The sequence below is a fragment of the Aethalodelphis obliquidens genome, unplaced genomic scaffold (assembly GCF_003676395.1).
Source record: "Aethalodelphis obliquidens isolate GAN/ISIS:26980383/991018 unplaced genomic scaffold, ASM367639v1 scaffold14, whole genome shotgun sequence".
Lineage (NCBI taxonomy): Eukaryota > Metazoa > Chordata > Mammalia > Artiodactyla > Delphinidae > Aethalodelphis > Aethalodelphis obliquidens.
The window spans coordinates 37,658,742-37,679,578 of NW_020837958.1; the positions used below are offsets into that span (position 1 = coordinate 37,658,742).

General features: G+C 40.5%; 2 protein-coding genes across 2 annotated transcripts in view; both read right to left on the minus strand.

The window, feature by feature from the left end:
* Positions 1-1,558: 1,558 nt before the first annotated feature.
* Positions 1,559-3,071, minus strand: RBMXL2 (RBMX like 2). The gene has a single exon (XM_027115501.1). It carries the CDS (start codon positions 3,047-3,049, stop codon positions 1,898-1,900), a length of 1,152 nt encoding a protein of 383 aa, XP_026971302.1. The 5' UTR covers positions 3,050-3,071; the 3' UTR covers positions 1,559-1,897.
* A 258-nt stretch (positions 3,072-3,329) lies between these two features.
* The window catches only part of LOC113625048 (NACHT, LRR and PYD domains-containing protein 14-like), a 47,565-nt gene continuing 30,057 nt past the window's right edge, over positions 3,330-20,837 (minus strand). Inside the window, 1 exon segment of the mRNA XM_027115500.1 lies at positions 3,330-3,434. Coding sequence (XP_026971301.1) covers positions 3,431-3,434 — 4 coding nt within the window. The 3' untranslated portion in view covers positions 3,330-3,430.

Genomic DNA, 20,837 nt, shown 5'->3' on the forward strand with positions numbered 1-20,837 from the left:
ATTAATTTTTTTTTCAGTTTTGTGGTTGATTGGCCAAATCTTTTATTTAGTATTCCATCGCTGATCAACACAAATATTTGATATTATTGGGGAAGAGGGGAGGGGTGCTGTGTGGCAAAAAAAAATCATGTTGTAATTACACTTGAAGTTGTACTGATTTTCCAAATTAATCTGGCAAGGTTGAGAACGGTTATGATAAATTCTTCTGAACCATGACAAGACATGAATCTCCATTTATTTAGGCTTCTTTTATGTCCTTTAACAAAAATTAGCAATTCTTCCATTAAGGTCTTACACATTTTTGCCAGGTTAACTCGTGGATCTTTTTTTTTTGGTTGAGCTATTTCTTGCATTTGATCTTCTGGGCCACTATTGCAGCCTCTCCTGTAATTCACCTACTTTATTATTTTGTCAAAAAATCATGTTTTTAGAGTCATATATGTGAGTGTGTTACATTCAGGTCTCTTTAAGGACTTTTTGTTGTTGTTCAGGTGTTCATCTGTTTCTCTAGCAATTATAACACTGAACATGGATCCTAATATTTTGACCCGATCCGTCTTTGCTCGTTAGAGATCCGTGACTGTACAATTACCTTTCTTTCAGATAAACAGAGGAATTCACAGGAGCTAAATGGAAAAGGTGTTTCTTACCCTGTGCTTGGGGTGAAAAAAGGAGATTCTCATATTCTTGAGCCACTTTGGAGGAAGCCTCTGTGATCTTTGCTCAAGCCCTTCTCCCCACCATAAGAGTATAGACCACTCAACCCATGCCCTTGCCTTTTGTGGACAGGAGGACCTCATAACAGGCTGAGATCCTCAGATGTTGAAATACCAAGCTCTCAGAGATCCTCTGAGTTTCTGAGCTCTAATGATGCTTACTTTTGATTCTTCCACCCCTAGGGGAAGAATCCCAATTCTCCAATTCTCTAGAGCCAAGGGCAAGTAGCTTGCAGTTAGGAATCGAAGCTATCTGGATACCCAAATCCACCCTTGGTATATTTTCTACTTGTTTTTTAAAATTTGTTGGTGGTGAAAGGGAATGGTATTAATTGATTTTATGAGGGGCGTTTTGCAGTTTTGTGGCTGGTTGGCCAAATTTTTAATATAGTATTCCATCCTAGTTCAACACAAGAATGGTATTTTGGGGAGTAAGGGAATAGGAGATTCTGCAGATTTCCAAAGAATAAGAAAACAGGCAAAATGTGGCCAGCATTCTCCATTTGTTTTTTTAGACTTACTGAGTGAATAGAACTTTCTTTCGTTACATATACAACTGATCTAAGTGGTTTTTGTTGTTGCTGTCGGCTGTTTGGTTTTTAATACGGTTAACACTGAGATTCACTTTGAAAGACACTTAGAAATCTTAGGAGTAAAACACACCAATCCCTCCCCCTCTCCCAAAAATCTAGTTGGTTTGAATGGACAGAATGACCGAATTTTCCATTTTAGGTGTGCAGAAAGATCTTTGTAAAAGATCTTAGAACTTTAGGCCTCATTTATCAGGTGAATTTAGAAGGAAGGAAGCCTTTAGGAGAATTTCTACTTGGAAATATAAGAAAACTAGTACGCAAGTTCAAGTCGTATACTTTTAAATGAACTTGTTGAAAGAAACGTTAACAATTCCAAAACGCAATCAAAACAAGTTTTAACTTTTTCCTCTCAAGAGTACAAAAAAAAAAATTATGGAGAGAAAGTTAACAGGAAATTCTTAAAACGTAAAAACAACTCTTCTTTGCGCTAGTCCTTAAGTAGTTACCATAGAACAGTCTCTACTTTTCGGCAGCTTCTTTGTAAAAACAACTCTTCTTTGCGCTAGTCCTTAAGTAGTTACCATAGAACAGTCTCTACTTTTCGGCAGCTTCTTTGAATGCAGATTTCGGTCCCAAGTCTCTTGGTGCTTAGTATCTGCTCCGGTCTCCCCCTCTCTCCGCACAGCTTCCCAGGCGGCCTCCGCCTAGTGGGGCCCTGCGGCCGGACCCGCTGTAGGACTCGCGCGGGGGCGGGCACCCCCTCTCCATGGACCGCAGCCTCCCGCGATCAGCTCTGCCTGCCCGGTCGCGGCCCCTCCAATAGCGCTCGCTCCGGCCGCCACCGTAAGCATCGGGCGGGCAGCCGCGGTACTCGTCGTAGCGGCCGCCGCCGTAAGATGGCGGGGGCCCCCGTGAAGGGGCGGCGCTGCGCGGGTCCCCGTAGCTCTCGAAGGGGTCTCGGTAGGAGCCTCCGCTCGGGTGATACAGGTAGTCGCGGTCGCGCCCCCCGTAGCCGTCTCGCTCACCGTAGCCTCTCGATGGACAGTCGTCCCGGGCGCTGGAGTGGCCGTAGTCGCGGTAGGTGTACTCTCTGGGCGAGGGAGCAAAACCCCGGGGGTCGCGGGCGCTCGAGTAGTCGCGGCTCGACGAGTAGCTGTCACGGGGCGAGTAGCCCTCCTCCCGGGGGCCCAGGTAGGGGTCCCGGCGCGGGGGCGGCGGCTCCCGGCGCAGCGGGCCGGCATAGCCGTCTCGGCCCCGCGTGGCCGGGGGCCGCCCGTGTATTCCACCATTTCCGCTGCGGGCCGGGCCCGACGGCGCGGCCCTCTTCGGGGGCGGGCCGGCCCTGCGCGGCGGCGGCGGCCCGCGCTTCACAGGCAGCGGGGCCCGGGAGGACCGCAGGTAGAAGTCGCCCGCGTAGCCGCCGTCGTCCGCCGGCCCGCCCCGGGACTGCGGGCGCCGTGGGCCGCTGCCGCGGTCCCCGAGCAGGCCCCTCGGGCGGCTATGGGACGGCGGCGGGCCCCGCCGGCTGCTCTCGAACGCCGGCTTGGTGGCCTGGGCCACCTTTATGGCCTTACCATCCAGGGTCTTGCCGTTCATATCTCTGGCGGCGGCCTTGGCATCTGCCGGGCTTTCGAAGGTGACGAACGCGAAGCCCCTGGACTTGCTGGTTTCTCGATCTTTCATCAGGAGCACCTCGGTGAGGCAGCCATACTTGCCAAACGTGGCCTCGAGGATTTTCTCGTCGGTTTCGAGGTTGAGCCCGCCAATGAAGAGCTTCCCCGGGCGGTCCACTTCCACCATGTCTGCGGGTCGGGTGGTCAGTGGCGTGGGCGGCGAAGTCGAGGCACGGGTCTTGGCTTCCGAGCCCCGCTGGCCGAAGGCGGCTCCTACCGGTTGGGCGGCGCGTCGTCGCGGAAACCCCGGAACCACAAGTCGGCTGCGCAGGCGGAATGCTCCGGTTTGTGCCTCTCGGGTCTAGTTCCCGCCGCCTGGCTGGCTCTTGCTGGTTGTGATTGGTTGGTGGTGCGGGGAGGGCCGTCCCGCCGGCAACGAGGCAAGTTGGCGGTTTTGTGACTTTTTTCACACTCGTTTACCTTTGGCCTGAATTCTTTCAGTCACTCCTGAAAAAAAGTTTTTCCCATTGCTCTTAACGAGAGGAATTTTAATGCGTTCCAATCCACGTTACCTAAAACCATATTCAAACAGAAAAAGTAGTTGAAAAAAATGGAATAATAATTTTAAAGTTTTAAAATGCAGTTTCTACGTAAAATGTGTTAAGAATAAGATGTTTTGCGTTGCCAAGGGGAAAGAGAAAATGATAAGTGGAGGGTTCTTTGGTGGTATAGGAAGAAGAGGGAGTCATTCTTTGGATGTGCCATCTTTCCCTCCTGCACCGTTTTCTTGCATTTTTCAACCTTCAAAGGACTCAGTTATGTAGTTTTGAAACTGCCCTTTAAGATAAATATTGAACGGAAAGTCACCTGAGGGACAAAATAAAGGCAAATGTGACAGCACTAGGACACTCGCCAAAGTAGCACCTAAGCAAGCATAGGACACTAAAGACTTTACCGCTTCATCGCGAAAGAAAGGCGCACCTCAGGAAAACAAAACATTTTGGGTTCATTCTAACGAATTACACAGTTCAGATTTGTTCCTCACGATATTCTCTGAATGGAAATAAGTATGAAAAGTAAATTGGTGAACTATCTTCACCCAAGATAGTAATGTCTAAAGCCACTTTTTTTTTAATATTTACTTTGTGTGGGAGTGTGTATATATATATATATTATGTGTTACTTTTTTTATTGCAATAGCCATATAATCTTGAAAAGGGTACTGCAAGGAGGCATTTTTATGATGTTTCTGATTTTAATGGGTACTCTTTTAAGGCTTTGAGAGTTTTTTAGCATGCATAAATGGAAGTTAAAGTATAAATGCATCCCATCAGTTCATGTGAGGAATTGCAGTAACAAATTTTTATTATTAAAATCATTATTATATTTCTAAGGTAAACTTACCTGTTGGGATGTATTCATTTTTAAATATATTAACGAATTTTGTTTGCTCATACTTAGAAATTTTACATTTCTGGGCATAAAGGGTATTAGCCAATAATTTTCTTCCCCATACCTAGCTGGGGAGATTTTTGCCCAAATTTCTTTTAGTTTTCAGTCTATTCAGATTTTTAAAAATTTCTTCTTGACTTGGTCTTTGTAAGATATACTTTTTTCTAAAAGTTATCCATCTTTGTTTAATTTGAAAATTTATTTTATCAATAGCCTGTCCGGTTTTCCTTTCTTTTTTTGTGACCAGTCTTGCCAGAAGTTTTTTATCTTTTCAAAGAACTACACTTTTTCTTTGCTGATCCTCTGTTTTGATTTTATTTGCTGCTACTGTCTTTTTTCCTTTCCATAATTCTTTGGATTTACAATTTGTATTATTTTCATTCTAGATTTTTAGGTAAGACACTTAGCGCATTAAGAGTTTCAAAAAACATTTCTTCTGATTGTTATATCTAAGTTTAAATTTTACTCTCCATGTACTAGTTAACAGCATGCCCTGAGCTGTGATACATGGTTATTTTCACTGTTGTTCAGTTCCTAACATTTTCTCATTTTCATCATTTCTTGACTCATGAATTATAAAGAAGTATGTTTTAAAAATTTCAAACATATGGATATTTTTGGTTTTCTAACATGCTCTATATGATATCCATACGTTGGTATTTGCTGAAACTTGCTTTACGACCTGAAGTATATGTGTGCTTGTGTGTGTGTTGTGTGTCTAATAGTCCACGTATGCTTGAGAAGAAAGTATATTCTCTAAATATTGGGGTAGAATTCTTTCCTTATATAGTGATGTTCAAGTCTTCCTCATCCTAACTTATTTTTTATTTGATAGAGTTGTTGAGAACTGTTTTAAACTCCCATAATTGTGGATTTATTAATTTCTCTTTATTTTTATGTCCATTTTTGCCTCATGTAACTTAAGATTATATTGTTAAATGCATGAAGATTGAGAATTGCTATGTATTTCTGGTGAATGATTTTATTATGTAATGATCCTCATTATTTATAATATTTTTTTACCTTAATTTGTTTTGTCTGACACTTATGTAGCTCAATATTTTTCAGAATTTTTTCTGCCAGCTTATTGTGTGCCGTCTGTTAACCATGCCTTTCTTGCCTCTTTTTTCCATCTTTCCTGCCATCTCTGGTATCACATGATTTGACTATTCCTTTCTTTTTCCTCTAACAATATGGAAGAAGTTATGTTTTCTATATCTATTCCTTGAATGATTACCTTTAATGTTTTTATTGAGGGCTAACTTATAAACACAAAATTTACAAGTTTATGTATAAAATCTTAAATTTACTGCTTAATTAATTTTTACATATGTGTACATCCATGTAAACATGGATGACCCACATCAAGATCTATAACATTTCCATCACCCCCAATTGTTCCCTCATGCCCCTTTCAAAATAATACCTTCCGCTCAGAGGTAACCACTTTTCTGACTTACATAAGCATAATTTTGTTTTGCTTGTTCTTTGACTTTATATAAATGGAATCATATAGAATGAACTCTTCTGTGTCTGGCACTCAGTATATTTTTGAGATTCATCCATGTATTGTACACACCAGTAATTGCACTTTTTCTTTGATTTTTTTAGTCGTCGTATGACTATACCAAAATATTTTTTTTTCCATTTTTCTGTTGATGGACATAGGAGCTTGTTGGGGAATGATTCCTTTTTCCTCCAGTTACCACAATGCCCTCTCCCCATATAATCAGTCCCAGATCCCACAATACATCCAGAATCCATTCACTTAACTACTTCTGCACTACAATCACCTTCATACCAACTACCTATGTCCCTTAGCTGGACACCTGCTGGGGACACAAAGTCTTATGAGTGGGTAAAATGGTCAACAGTCCCAAGGGTCTGGGACTCCTTGACAAGGGAGCCTCATGTCCCTTGTCAAGTATCAAAACCCATTGGTGATCTGTACCCGGAGCTGCAATTAGATTGAGAGAATATAGAAATGTAAGGGTTGATAGAATTTAAGTGGAGGTTTGGATGAGAATTGGAATGTTTAAACAGGCTTTACGTGAAATGATAGGGTCTCTTTGTCTCTTTTACCTGAGTGTATTATGTGGATGGATATTGTATCTGACTGAGGAATGTTTCCCCTACCTACTGTTGTAAAACACAAGACAGAAATTGCTCCTTAAGCAGCATTAATAGGACATGCTAAATGGGAACAAGTAAGATTGCCTGAACACAAATGATGCGACCAACAAGGAATTAATTTCCAAAATATAAAAACAGCTCATACAGCTTAATATAAAAAAAATAAACAACCAAATCAAAAAATGGACAGAAGACCTAAATAGACATTTCTCCAAAGCAGACATACAATGGCCAACAGGCACATGAAAAGATGCTCAACATCCCTAATTATTAGAGAAATGTAAATCAAAACTACAATGAGGTACCACCTCAAACCAGAAGAATAGCCATCTTCAAAATTCTACAAATAATAAATGCTGGAGAGGGTGTGGAGAAAAGGGAACCCTCCTACACTGATGGTGGGAATGTAAATTGGTGCAGCCAATATGGAAAACAGTATGGAGGTTCCTTAAAAAACTAAGGTTACCATATGATCCAGCTATCCCACTCCTGGGCATATATCCAGAGAAAACTCTAATTAAAAAAGATATGTGCACCCCAATGTTCATTGCAGCACTCTTTACAATAGCCAAGACATGGAAGCAGTCTAAATGTCCACTGACAGATGAATGGATGTGGCATATCTTCATACACACACACACACACACACATACACACACACACACACACACACACACAGAGGAATATTACTCAGCCATAAAAAGAATGAAATAATGCCACTTGCAGCAACATGGATGGACCCAGGGATTATCATACTAAGTGAAGTAAGTCAGACAGAGAAAGACAAATATATGACATCACTTATATGTGGAATCTTAAAAAATGATAAAATGAACTATTTACAAAACAGAAATAGACTCACAGACATAGAAAACAAACTTACGGTTACCAAAGGGGAAAAGGGGGCGGGATAAACTAGGAGTTTGGGATTAACAGATACACACTACTATATATAAAATAAACAACAAGGACCCACTGTGCAGCACAGGGAACTATCAATATCTTGTAATAACCTATAATAGAAAAGAATCTGAAAAAGAATGTGTGTGTATATATACACACACACACACATATAGACATACATATATATCTGATTTACTTTGCTGTACACCTGAAACTAACACAACACTGTAAATCAACTATACTTCAATTAAAATTTCTTTTCACAAAAGACTGCCTGAGCCCACACAGTATAGAATAAAACCTTGAATGCTGGTACGAGTGAATCCTCTGTACCAGAGACCTATGTGGAGTATAAACAGGTTTATAGCAAAAGCTTGTGAACACTCCACAGTAGTGACTCCTGGGACTTGGACTAGAGAATGTCCATTTGAGGGGCAATTACTAGCTTGCTACTGAACATTAATTGAAACTGTCCCTATGACTGAAGGACAAAAAAAATAATCTTCTCACCTCGCACCCATTAGTATGGTTACTATCAAAAAAAAAAAAAAAAGAAAGAAAAAAACAGAAAATAACATGTTGGGGAGGATGTGCAGAAACTGGAACACTTGTGCACCTACTGGTAGGAATGTAAAATGGTGCAGCCACTATGGGAAACAAGGTGGTGGTTTTTCAAAAAATTAAAAACAGAATTACCAGATGATCCAGCAGTCTACTTCTAGGTATGTATAAAAAAAGAATTGAAAGCAGGGTCTCAGATGTTTTATACCCATGTTCATAGCCACATTATTCACAATAGCCAAGAGGTGGAAGCAACTCGTGTCCATTGCCAGATTAGTGGATAAACAAAACGTAGTATATATGTACAGTGTAATATTATTCAGACTTAAAAGGGAAGGAAATGCTGATACCTGCTATAATATGGATGAAGTTGGAGGACATTATGCTAATTATTTAAAATAAGCCATTCACAAAAAAGACAAATACCGTATGGTGATTTCACTTATAAAAGGTGTCCTAGAATAGTCAAGTTCATAGAAACAGAAAGTGGAGCAGCGGTTGACAGGGGTGGAGGGAGGGAGAAATGAGGAGCTATTGCTTAATTGGTATAGAATTTCAGTTCTTCCAGATGAAAAAGTTCTAGGGATTTGTTGCACAACAATGTGAATATACTTAACACTACTGAACTGCACATTTAAGAATAGTTAAGATGGTAAACTTCATGTTATGTGTATTTAAGCACAACTAAAAATTTTGTAAATAAAAAATAAATAATAATCTTAAAACCTGAAGTATCAGTGACGTCTTGGGTGAGGTCAGAAAAACATGTTCATGGAGAGGGCAGTGGCCAGTAGAGTTCCATAATAAAATGGAAATGGTTTGTATAGGAATATGTTATCAGAGGAATGCAGAGTTACTCAGTGGATTCACAAGCAGGTGTACTCTTTTCTCCAAGGACTGACTATGGAAACACATGAGGGAACTGCCAGAGTCTATTCTATGGATAGTGCCCTGTAAACAGCTTTTCAGCTGACCAAAAAAGAGCTGCTTCATTTATGGATGGCAGTTCCAAGGTGAACGGACCGCATCCTGTTGGGAAGGTTACCATATTGTTTGAAGAAGGTAAAAACCAATTAGTTCAGCAGGACTTTTTGGTCCTCCTTTTGAGTAGGAATCCAATGTAATAATGAAAAAAAAAAACCCAGTCAGTTCAGTGAGCTGAATTATATTGTTTACCTAGCAAATGACAGAAGAAATGAACGATGATAAAAAGCCCCTATGTTTGAGCTTTTACTGACTCCTCGGTGGTGTCCAATGGCCTGGCCTTAAGGGAATGGAAAACTGGCCTAATAAAGGGATGCCCCTATGAGGCATGGCCATATTGGAATCACTATGAGAATTTGAGGGATGCATTACAGTAGGACATGGTGATGCCCGTAGGAAGAAGTGACTAGCAGGTTCACAAGGTGGTTGGAACTGACTAATGGATATCCTGGTGTGCTTGGTTGAGGAGGCCACCTGGGTGCATAATATGAGTGGCACTGAGGGACTACAGCAATACAGAGATGGACTCAGTCTAGACATACTCCTCCTGCACCTCTGAAGCATAAACTGCCACTAAGAACTGTTTTGTTTGCCAAAAGAAAAAGAAAAAAGACAGAGCCTGCAGATGGGCTGTTTCAGATACCTTGGAGGCGGAAAGACCGTGAACATAGCAAGTGGCAAGTGAGTCAGATGCTGATATCCAATGGGTCTTGACAAGAATAGATCCTAACTCTGGTGTAGACTTTGCTTACTCAGAGACAGATGCAAATGCTCAGAGTACTATAAAAGAACAGTACAGAAAATATTATACCAATGTGGATCACCAAGTGACATTTCTTCAGACCAAGGTACATACTTTACACCCCATAGTGTAAAGAGATGGGCAGAGAGATATCCTGCTCAGAGTAATAGTTTGATAGACAGTTGGAATTGGGAATTAAAGCATCAGTTGTCTAAAAGGCAGGTAGATACAGGCGTGAGGGGCTCTCTTACCTTCATGAGTGTGTGCTCACACTCAACATGAGCGGAGCTAAGGGAGTGTCCTCACTAACTAGAGTCCTCTTTTTCTTTTCTCCCTTATGGATATGGGGTGTAGGAGGATACTAGTATGACTGTGCAGTCCTTCCCACATGGAAGATGACTGATGACCATAACTTTTTCTTTCCTTCCCACCTCACCTCACCTTTCTTTTCCTTACATAATGGTCACAGAATCAGGGCTGCCACTACAAGTCCCAGAAGGAGGGATGATACCCAAGCAAGAAACTATAAATTTTTATGTCAGAATTCCTAAGGACCTGATGGAGTGGATTGTCCCTTTACCCTTTTTGGCAAAACTGGGATTAACAGTGAATGCAGCTATATTGTCTAATGGTAAAAACGGCCATGGGTTCTGTGTCTACATAACCCTACTCTAAATGAATGGGAGGTACTTTCTACAGGAGTAGAAAGTCTGCAACCTAGAGCAGCATAGCGGGTGCCACGCTCCCTTCCAAAAGTGGAAAAGTTTGGGTATAAATGGAGAGAGGGAGGGTAAAGGAATGAATAAATGGGTTACATGAAGAGGGACACCCAAAATTACATTAACACTCTGAAAGCGGCTCAAAGCAAGAGATGATATTATCTCTTAGCTCGATGAGACCACATGCCTGAAAGAACGGAGCTACACAGTGCAGAGGCCACTCCTGCTTTTGGAACCTGCCAAGATCAAATGGAATCCTGCAAACCTGGGTGGCCTTATCCTGGGAGATCTTTCATACAATATGAAGACGGACTGGACTGAATGGAACTCTGGGAATGTGCCAGTCTCTTTTGACTTTCATTTTCCAAGTTATATCTACCATAATGCAATATGGTCTTACACTTACATTGTTGTTAAAATGATAATACTGATATTGATGGTCAAATGTACTTGGAAATTGAGTTAAAAGCCTCCTACTTCTTTTTTATTTTTTATTAAAATTTTTTTTTTTTTTGCAGTACCCAGGCCTCTCACTGTTGTGGCCTCTCCCATTGCGGAGCACAGGCTCCAGACGTGCAGGCTCAGCAGCCATGGCTCACGGGTCCAGCCGCTCCGCGGCATGTGGGATCTTCCCGGACCAGGGCATGAACCCATGTCCCCTGCATCGGCAGGCGGACTCTCAACCACTGCGCCACCAGGGAAGCCCAAAAAGCCTCCTGTTTCTATTCTACACTGACTCCTCCAAATGTTGCTGTATCTGTTAAGGTCAGACAGATATGATCTTTTTGCTATAAGGGATCCATTGTCAAAGACCAGGGGGTAGCCTATGGTACAACAAAAAACATTTATTTGGTCTTTGTCTAAAACCCTTGCAATTTCCTGAGTGATAGGAGTGTCTTTTATTGTCCATAATGAGACCCTTTCCACCACACCTGAGGAAACTCCTAACGGGGCACCTAGAGAGCTTCAGGTTGGGGCCTGGTCACCAGAGGAACCAGCCATGAGATTAGAGGGTTAGAACCTGATCTCTGGGAAGGGGGCTGAAGATTGAATTCAATCACTAATGGCCAATGATTTAATCAATCCTGCCTAGGAAATGAAACCCCATGTAAAAACTCTAAACAGCAAAGTTCAGGGAACGTCTGGGTTGGTGAACACAGGATGTGCTGGGAGGATCACGCACTCGGAAGGGGAACGGAAGCTCTGTGAATCTGCTCCTCCCCACTCGCAACTTGCTCTTCATCGGGTTGTTCATTTGTATCCTTTATAATAAACTATAATCATAAGTATAGCACTTTCCTTAGTTCTGTGAGTCATACTAGAGAATTATAGAACCTGAGGGGGATTGTGGGAATTCCCAAATTGGTAGTTGGCCTGGAATCTATTGTGGTAATCAGGGAGAGATGGTATGTCATTTCCCAACAACAGTCCTCAATTCTCTGACACCAACTGGGTGTCCCGTTAATTCAACTCATTTCTGACACTATGTACCCAGAGTTAGCACAGACTGTGCAGCTTAAGGCCTCAGTTCCAACAAAACTGCTCTCACTTCAGAGGCCGGCTGCAAATGGGGTCCCCAAATTTCTGCCTGGCCAACTACAGAGCAACTACAATGAAAAGGTTCTGACATACATGGTCTTTGTAAATTCTACACTCGTGGTCTGGGCTGCTCTTTTTGAAATATTTTAAAGTAATGATTATAATACCTGAAATTATAAAAAGGCATTAAATAGATGAGTATTTTGTGTGTTTACCCACTGTTCCCCACGTACCCATGAAAAAGAATGTCTCATACTATTTTTCAATCCTTGTACAACTACTGGCAGCAAACTGTAGTAGATTTGAATGATGAATGAAGGTACAAATACCAGTGAACAAGGAAGGGTCCACCAAAGGAGCTAGAACCAGGTAGGGGGGTGGGGGCATTCCCTATGGAGTCTTTCACTGGCTACACTGGCACCAGTATCCTCCAAGAGAGTAACTGGGCCAGGGTACCCTAGATGGAGACTTAGGGGGCAGAGGAGCTCCAAGATGAAAAAATGTATTACCATCAGGGAATAGAGATGACATTTCAAGAAAAATAAAAAAGAATAACACTCCTCACTCTAAAAATTAAAAACAAAAAAAAAATCTCTGCAAAGGGCTATGCCCTGACAAGGATGAGTTGCAGAACACGAGGAATCGTCTTGAAGGTCCCTATCTCCTCAGGGTAGAAATTCCTAAATCAATTGAATGAGATCCCCATCCTTCCTACTAGGAAGGTCAGGGGAGTTTCTCTGGAAGCAGCACCAGCGCCTGTAGACTGGGCCCCTGAATCTGTCCCCTGTATCTTCAGGGACTGAGTTCTGATCCAACCATCCAGACACACAGAGTGATCTCACGACTCTATACCATGCCACAAACTCCTTGACAGTGAGGAGGGAGCTTCCCAGTTAGTCTGAAGCTTGGGCACCCTCTCTTTTTCTTCTTAATTTTTAAAATTGTGGTAAAATACACTTAACATAGAATTTACCACCTTAAGCATTTTTAGATACACAGTTCAATAGATGTGATGTTGTGATTTATAATAAATATATATTTTTGTCTTGGTCCATGGTTCCTGGCTCACAGCTCCTAAAACCCTTGGAATTTCCTAAGCAATGAGAGCAATGGGAAATATTTAATATTTGGTTTTTGTCATGGGTTTCTGAAATAGTTCCAGAGCCATAAAGGTGAAAGGAATGTTTTGTCATTCATAACAAGCCCCCTTCTACCACACTTGGGTTTATGTTAATGAGACAACAGTGAACCAGAGAACTTATTGAACTTAGGTTGTGGTGAGGAAGACAGACAGAAAGAAATAAAATAAGGAAATCTTTGTGTTAGTGCTAGGAAAGGAAGGAACACCGATGCATTGTTAGGAAAAGGGGAGAGAGTGGTACTTACAATAGAGCACTCAACCTCCCGGAGGAGATATTTAAAGGATGGTCCACAGCCAGATCTATGAAGAGTGGAAGAGCAGAGTAGGCAACTGCACAAAGGACCAGTGGTGAAACACTTGGAGCATACAAGGAATTGGGAAGAAATTACATTGTTTAGTGAGAGGGGAGAGTGACATATTGGAAAGCTGAACCAAATTATGCAGCCTTTTGAATACAAAGAATTTGGTCCAGCTCTAGTAACGTTCACTTACTCTCTCATTCAAAGAATATTTCTTGAACATCTGATATTAAGGCAGGTATTGTACTAGGTGAAAGAGATTCTGAGGTGATGACAAACAGTAAAGGGGGCTGTTGAATTAAAAAATTAATTACATCTGAAAGACAAAAGTACTAACAATAGTCTTTCTTCCCTCTGTTGCTATAAAGGAACCTGTTCATTTTCACCCTTTCCTCTGCTCTTAAAGAAGGATATTTATTTTCTGGTAGAGGTTCTGTGATGATCTACAAAATAAAGAAATGAAGACTAAGGAAGGAAAAGAAAAATATTAGAAGGAACGATATATGCATAAGAAAACACACAAAATGATAAACTGAAAGTTTAGGGTGTTACTCTGTTTGAAAGTAATGTTGTCAAAGGTTTACATTGTGTTTAGGGGACAAAAGATGAGGCTGAATGTAATCACTAGGGGTGGAAGGAGGGGGAAAAGAGACTTCAATATGGTTTTTGTTTTGTTTTTAAAGAAAACTACATTGAAAGTAGTGTAGACAATATAGAGTAGAATGCAGTATGAGAAACCAGGAGACCAGACAGGAAATCATGACCTTAAAGAAACCGTAGCAGGAGACTAGAAAGAGGAATCTTTTCAACCTAGTTATCCATTATAATTTTCTCTTTCACTCTTAAATGTGCTTATGATACAAGGTATGATATGTGTTTTTTTCCTACACCATGAAGCAATGAACTCCATTCGCCTCAGACAACGACATGTAGTACCACAAATTTAACTCAGTTCTGACACTATCTACCTGGAGATAGCATCAGATCCAATAGGTTAAAGGCTCAGTCCCACAAGACTGCCCCCACATCAGATGCCAGTCATAAGTCCAAGTTGCTACCTGTGTGTCTGACCAACTGGCTATAAACCCGAGGACCTCAGACCCCTTCCTGAGGTTCAGTTAATTTTCTGCAGTGGCTCACGGAACTCAGGAAAGTAATTTACTTACTAGATTACTGGTTTATCACAAACGACAGTAAAGAACATGAATGAAGAGCCAGATGAAGAGATACATAGGGCTATAGGTCCTGCACAGCAGGAGCTTCTGTCCCCAAGGAGTTGGAGGCCTGGCAGGTGGACGCGTTCTGGTTACCATCCTGGAAGTTCTCCAGATCCCTCCCTTTTGGGTTTTTATGGAGGCTCCTTTGTATAGGCATGATTGATTAAACCACTGGCCATTGGTGACTGAGTCAACCTCTACACCTACCCCCTCATCCCTGATTACAGGAGGTGTGATTGAAAGTTCCAACCCTTTAATTGGTTGGTGCCCCTGGCCACCAGCTCCACCATCCATAAGGGGTTTCCCACTGTCACCTCAGAAACAACTCAGGTGTGGCTGAAAGGGCTTGTTATGGATTACCCTTTTCACCTGTATGGCTCTGAAGCTATTTCAGAAACTGAGGACAAAAGATGAAATATTAGAACAAAAGATGCTCCCATTGTTCTTATCAATGAGGAAATTCTAAGGGTTTTGGGAGCCGTGAGCCAGGAACTGTGGAAAAAGACTAAAATTTATTTTATTATAAATCACAGTATCACAGTAGGGTATAGATGGTTGTCCTTCAGACCTTCTCCCTCCTCCTTCAACCCAAAGTTCATTTTCTCCCCAGCTAAGAATAAAGAATGTTAGTGAGACATAAATCTTTTTTTAGCCTCCATGTTATAGATAACTCCAAGTGTGAAAATACTAAATACCTGCCAACATCACAGAACCTGTAACCGATAGTAACAGGACGAAATCCCAAATCCTTTGATTTCAGATCCACTTGAGGTGTGGAACACGACTTGATGCCAGGAGCAACCCTCACTCGTGACAACCAAAATGTCCCCTTGGTGGCCAAATCACCAACCAGAGTTGAGATCCACTGTTCTAAGAGGTGAGCATTGTTAAGAAAAATCATCCAAAACTTAAAAATAGGTAAAAGGGGCTTCCCTGGTGGCGCAGTGGTTGAGAGTCCGCCTGCCGATGCAGGGGACGCGGGTTCGTGCCCTGGTCCGGGAAGATCCCACATGCTGCGGAGCGGCTGGGCCCATGAGCCATGGCCGCTGAGCCTGCGCGTCCGGAGCCTGTGCTCCGCGACGGGAGAGGCCATGGCGGTGAGAGGCCCGTGTACCGCAAAAAAAAAAAAAAAAAAAAAAAATTGGCAAAAGATATTACTGGTATTACTGAGTGTCCTTTCACTGTAGTTCTAGGCATTGTCTAGCAGGCCGGGGATTATCTGATTTTCTAGGGGTGTGTATCTTTATGTCAGATTAGTTAAACAAGGAGGCCAATAGACTGAGGTGGTTCTAATACCTTAGCGGCCTACTAAACAAACCAAAACAGAAACCTATACATGCCTCAAGGTTAAGAAATCGAAACCTAAGGACAACCAATCACAGCCAACTAGGCTTTTCCAGATAAGGAAAATGCTTAAGCTTTAGCCAGTCAAATAATTTTCCAGTTTTGCGTCTGCCTCTTCTCTATAAAAGCCTTTTCCTTAGCTCCTGTCCGGTGGAGTGCTCCTAAACATTTCTGGTTTGGCACTGCCCTATTTAGTTTTTTCTTTAAATAAACTCTTAAAATTTTTGATTTGCCTCTGCTTATGTTTTAACAGTTCTCTGACTCTCAATTCTATTGATCAGAAGATTCACAACTTTGTAAGGGTAAAGATTATCTTACAGAGACCTGATAGCAATGCAAATAATTCTTGTCCTCGATCAGTGCAAATTTCCTCTGTGATGGAAAAGATAATCCCAAAGTTTATCATTTACTGCCTTGTAGGACATTAATCAGTTTTGTATTTACCTTAGAATGTTATTCTAACTTTAAAAAAAAAATGCCTTTCATTCTACAAACAAATGCTGGAGAGAGTGTGGAGAAAAGGGAACCCTCCTACACCGTTGGTGGGAATGTAAATTGGTACAGTCACTATGGAGAACAGAATGTAGGCTCCTTAAAAAACTAAAAATAGATTTACTATATGATCCTGCAATCCCACTCCTGGGCATATATCCAGAGAAACCTATACTTCAAAAAGATACTTGCACTCCAATGTCCAGTGCAGCTCTATTCACAGTAGCCAAGACATGGAAGCAATCTAAATGTCCATCAACAGATGAATAGGTAAAGAAGATGTGGTACATAAATACAATGGAATATTAGTCATAAAAAAAGAATGAAATAATGCCATTTGCAGCAACATAGATGGACCTAGAGATTATCATACTAAGTGAAGTCAGACAAATATCATATGATATCACTTATATGTGGAATCTAAAAAATATTGATACAAATGAACTTATTTACAAAATAGAAAAAGACTCACAGGCTTCGCAAACAAACTTATGGTTACCAAAGGGGAAAGGGGGAGGGGAGGGATAAAGTAGGAGGTTGGGATTAACATATATACACTACTGTATATAAAATAGATAATCAAAGAGGACCTACTGTAATAGCACAGGAGACTCTACTCAATACTCTGTAATAACCTATATGGGAAAAGAATCTGAAAAAGAATAGATATATGTATATTTATAACTGAATCACTTTGCTATACACCTGAAATTAACACAACATTGTAAATCAACTATACTCCAAAATAAAATTAAAAAATTTTTAAATGCTATTCATGATGGATATATAAACACTTGTTCGTCAAATGCTTTGTAAAGCTGCATCTCACTGGTTCCCTTACTAATGAATTGATAATATTCTTTGACAAGAGTTCATTTTGCATTTGTATAACCAAAGGGCCATGATTTAGAAAGAGCCATGATTTGAAATCCTCAAAAATTATTTAACTGCATCACTGGATCCACAATGGACGAATTAGAGTCTTTGGAAGACATTTTAAACTAAAGCAGGGGAATAAAAGAGATCTTTTCCCCTTGGTTGCTAAGCTGAAAGCATGTGAGCTCAAAGCTGCCTGTGACATACCTCTACCACATTTACCCAATACCATAGCCTCAAAATATCTAAAGGAAAATTTTAAAGAACTATAAGAAAATAAACTTTTCCATCATATTAAAAGATTTAAAGAAAATGTTCTCAATAATTTATAGATTGAGCAACAAAAATTAGTACAAGATGATCTGAACTGCATAATTAAAAAGCTTGATTTAATGGATATATACACATGTACACACACTCAGTCATGGGAAAATACATATTCTTTTCAAGCACACATAGAAAATTGATTACATACTAGGCCATGAATTATATCTTAACTAATTTCAAACAACATTTTCACATTATCTGAACTCTGTTAGGTTAAAAACAATAACAAAAAGGTAACTTTAAAAATGGCTCTCATGCAACTCAATAGAAAGAAAACAAACAACCCAATCCAAAAATGGGCAGAAGACCTAGATAGACATTTCTCCAAAGAAGGTATACAGATTGCCAACGAACACATGAAAGGATGCTCAACATCACTGATCATTAGAGAAATGCAAATCAAAACTACAATCTCACACCAGTCAGAATGGTCATCATCAAAAAATCTACAAACAAGAAATGCTGGAGAGGGTGTGGAGAAAAGGGAACCCTCTTGAACCGTTGGTAGGAATGTAAAGTGATACAGCCAATATGGAGAACAATATGGAGGTTCCTTAAAAAACTAAAAATAGAACTACCATTCAACCCAGAAATCCCACTACTGGGCATATACCCTGAGAAAACCATAATTCAAAGAGTCATGTACCACAATGTTCAGTGCAGCACTATTTACAACAGCCAAGACATGGAAGCAATCTAAATGTCCATCAACAGATGAATGGATAAAGAAGATGGGGCACATATATACAATGGAATATTACTCAGCCATAAAAAGAAACGAATTTGAGTTATTTGTAGTGAGGTGGATGGACCTAGAGTCTGTCATACAGAGTGAAGTAAGTCAGAAAGAGAAAAACAAATACCATATGCTAACACATATATATGGAATCTTAAAAAAAAAAAAAAAAAGGTCATGAAGAACCTAGGGGCAGGACAGGAATAAAGACACAGATGTAGAGAATGGACTTGAGGACACGGGGAGGGGGAAGGGTAAGCTGGGACGAAGTGAGAGAGTGGCATGGACATACATGCACTACCTAATGTAAAATAGCTAGCTAGTGGGAAGCAGCTGCATAGCACAGGGAGATGAGCTCGGTGCTTTGTGACCACCTAGAGGGGTGGGATAGGGAGGGTGGGAGGGAGGGAGATGCAAGAGGGAGGAGCTATGGGGAAATATGTATATGTATAGCTGATTCACTTTGTTATAAAGCAGAAACTAACACACCATTGTAAAGCAATTATACTCCAATAAAGATGTTAAAAAAAATGCCTAAGTTTGGAAATATACAAGCACACTTCTATGTGACATGTGGGTCACAGAAAAAAAAAATCATGTAAATCAAAATATTTGGACATGAATGCTAATTAAAATATTCCATATACTGGATGGACTTGGAGGGTATTATGCTTAGTGAAAAATGTCAGAGAGAGAAAGACAGATACTGTATGATATCACTTATACGTAAAATCTAAAAAATAAAGCTAGTGAATATAACTAAAAAGAAAGAGACTCAAAGATACAGAGAACAAAGTAGTGGTTATCAGTGGGGAGAGAGAGAAGAAGGGAGGGGCAATATAGGGGCAGGGGATTAAGACGTACAAACTACTATGTATAAAATAAATAAGCTACAAGGATATATTGTACAACAGTATAGCCAATTATTTTATAACAACTATAAATGAAGTATAACCTTTAAAAATAGTGAATCACTATGTTGTACACTTGAAACTTATATAATGTTGTAAATCAACTGTACTTCAATAAACAAAAAAGACTCCATGGTCAAGCATGGGAATTCAGCTAAAATGTAAATAGAAGGGAATTTATATTCTTAATGCTTGTAATAAAAGAAAAGGTTGGAAGTCAATAAGAATCTAACTTGAGAAGTTATCAGGCTTCCCTGGTGGTGCAGTGGTTGAGAGTCTGCCTGCCGATGCAGGGGACACGGGTTCGTGCCCTGGTCCTGGAGATCCCACATGCCGCGGGAGAGGCCACAACAGTGAGAGACCCGCGTAACGCAGAATCAAAAAAAAAAAAAAAAAAGAAGTTAGCATACTGACAAAAATTCAAAGATAACAGAAATGATAAAATAAGAATTTACAAAATAAATTTATAAAATGAAAACAGACAAAATGTAAAGAATCAACAAATCCAACAATTGTTTTGACCACCCTATTTGATTCTTTGACTATCCTATTTGACTCCTTAACTACACTATTTATTGATAAAATTGCAAACCATCCCTAACACAGAGCTCTGTTTAGGATGAGGGGAGTGGTTTGCCTGATGCACAAATTTGAGAAGATGCCAAAAAAATTCAGTAATCAAGATAAATAATATTTTAGGGAATATTTTTAAAATCAAAATTAGTGCAAAAATATCCATGATAACCAAATATTAAAAATTTAAATAAAGACAGTGTCTGACCCTGAACTTGCACAACCCTGAGAATAAGTGCCTCACTTGCCTCACCCTAATCCTGGTCATAGGTTACCTGATAGCAGTGATACCAGGCATGTTTTCAAAATGTAAGTGGCATTGCTTCTAGTATATTGTTAGCTCAGGGTAAACAGTCCTTATGTTATGGAAGTACCTGACCAAAAAGACTAAATTTTATTAAATGCCTTTTCAGCATATAATAAATTAAGGTGGTTATTTGGTCTTTCTCCATCAGTCAACTAATACTTGTCCTCTCTTGTACTTCTGTTATAAATCATAAGAATCATGGTATATTTTAACTGTTAGAATTAATTTTCAAATATATTTGATCTTTGCATATATATTCATAAGTGACATTCAATTGTAAATTTATCTTTGTAAGTTCTATTATTGAAGTTTTTCTAACCTTATAAAATGAAATGGAAAAGTTATCTTCCTCTGTAATGCTCTGAAATTTAGTTTAAAAAGCAAAAGAATTTTCCTTTATCTGAAAATTTGTTAGAAATCCCCTTGATAAGAAGCATGTATTGGGAACTCCCTGGGAGTCCAGTGGTTAGGACTTGGTGCTTTCACTGCCATGGGCCGGAGTTCAATCACTGGTCCAACCCTGGTCAGGGAACTAAGATCCCGCAAGCTGCTCACAAAATGAAGCATTTATCGGGCTTCCCTGGTGGCACAGTGGTTGAGAGTCCGCCTGCCGATGCAGGGGACATGGGTTCGTGCCCCATTCCGGGAAGATCCCACATGCCACAGAGTGGTTGGGCCCATGAGCCATGGCCGCTGAGCCTGCACGTCCGGAGCCTGTG

Coding starts and splice junctions, on each gene's coding strand:
- RBMXL2 (XM_027115501.1), bottom strand. CDS start 3,049: ATGGTGGAAGTGGACCGCCCGGGGAAGCTCTTCATTGGCGGGCTCAAC.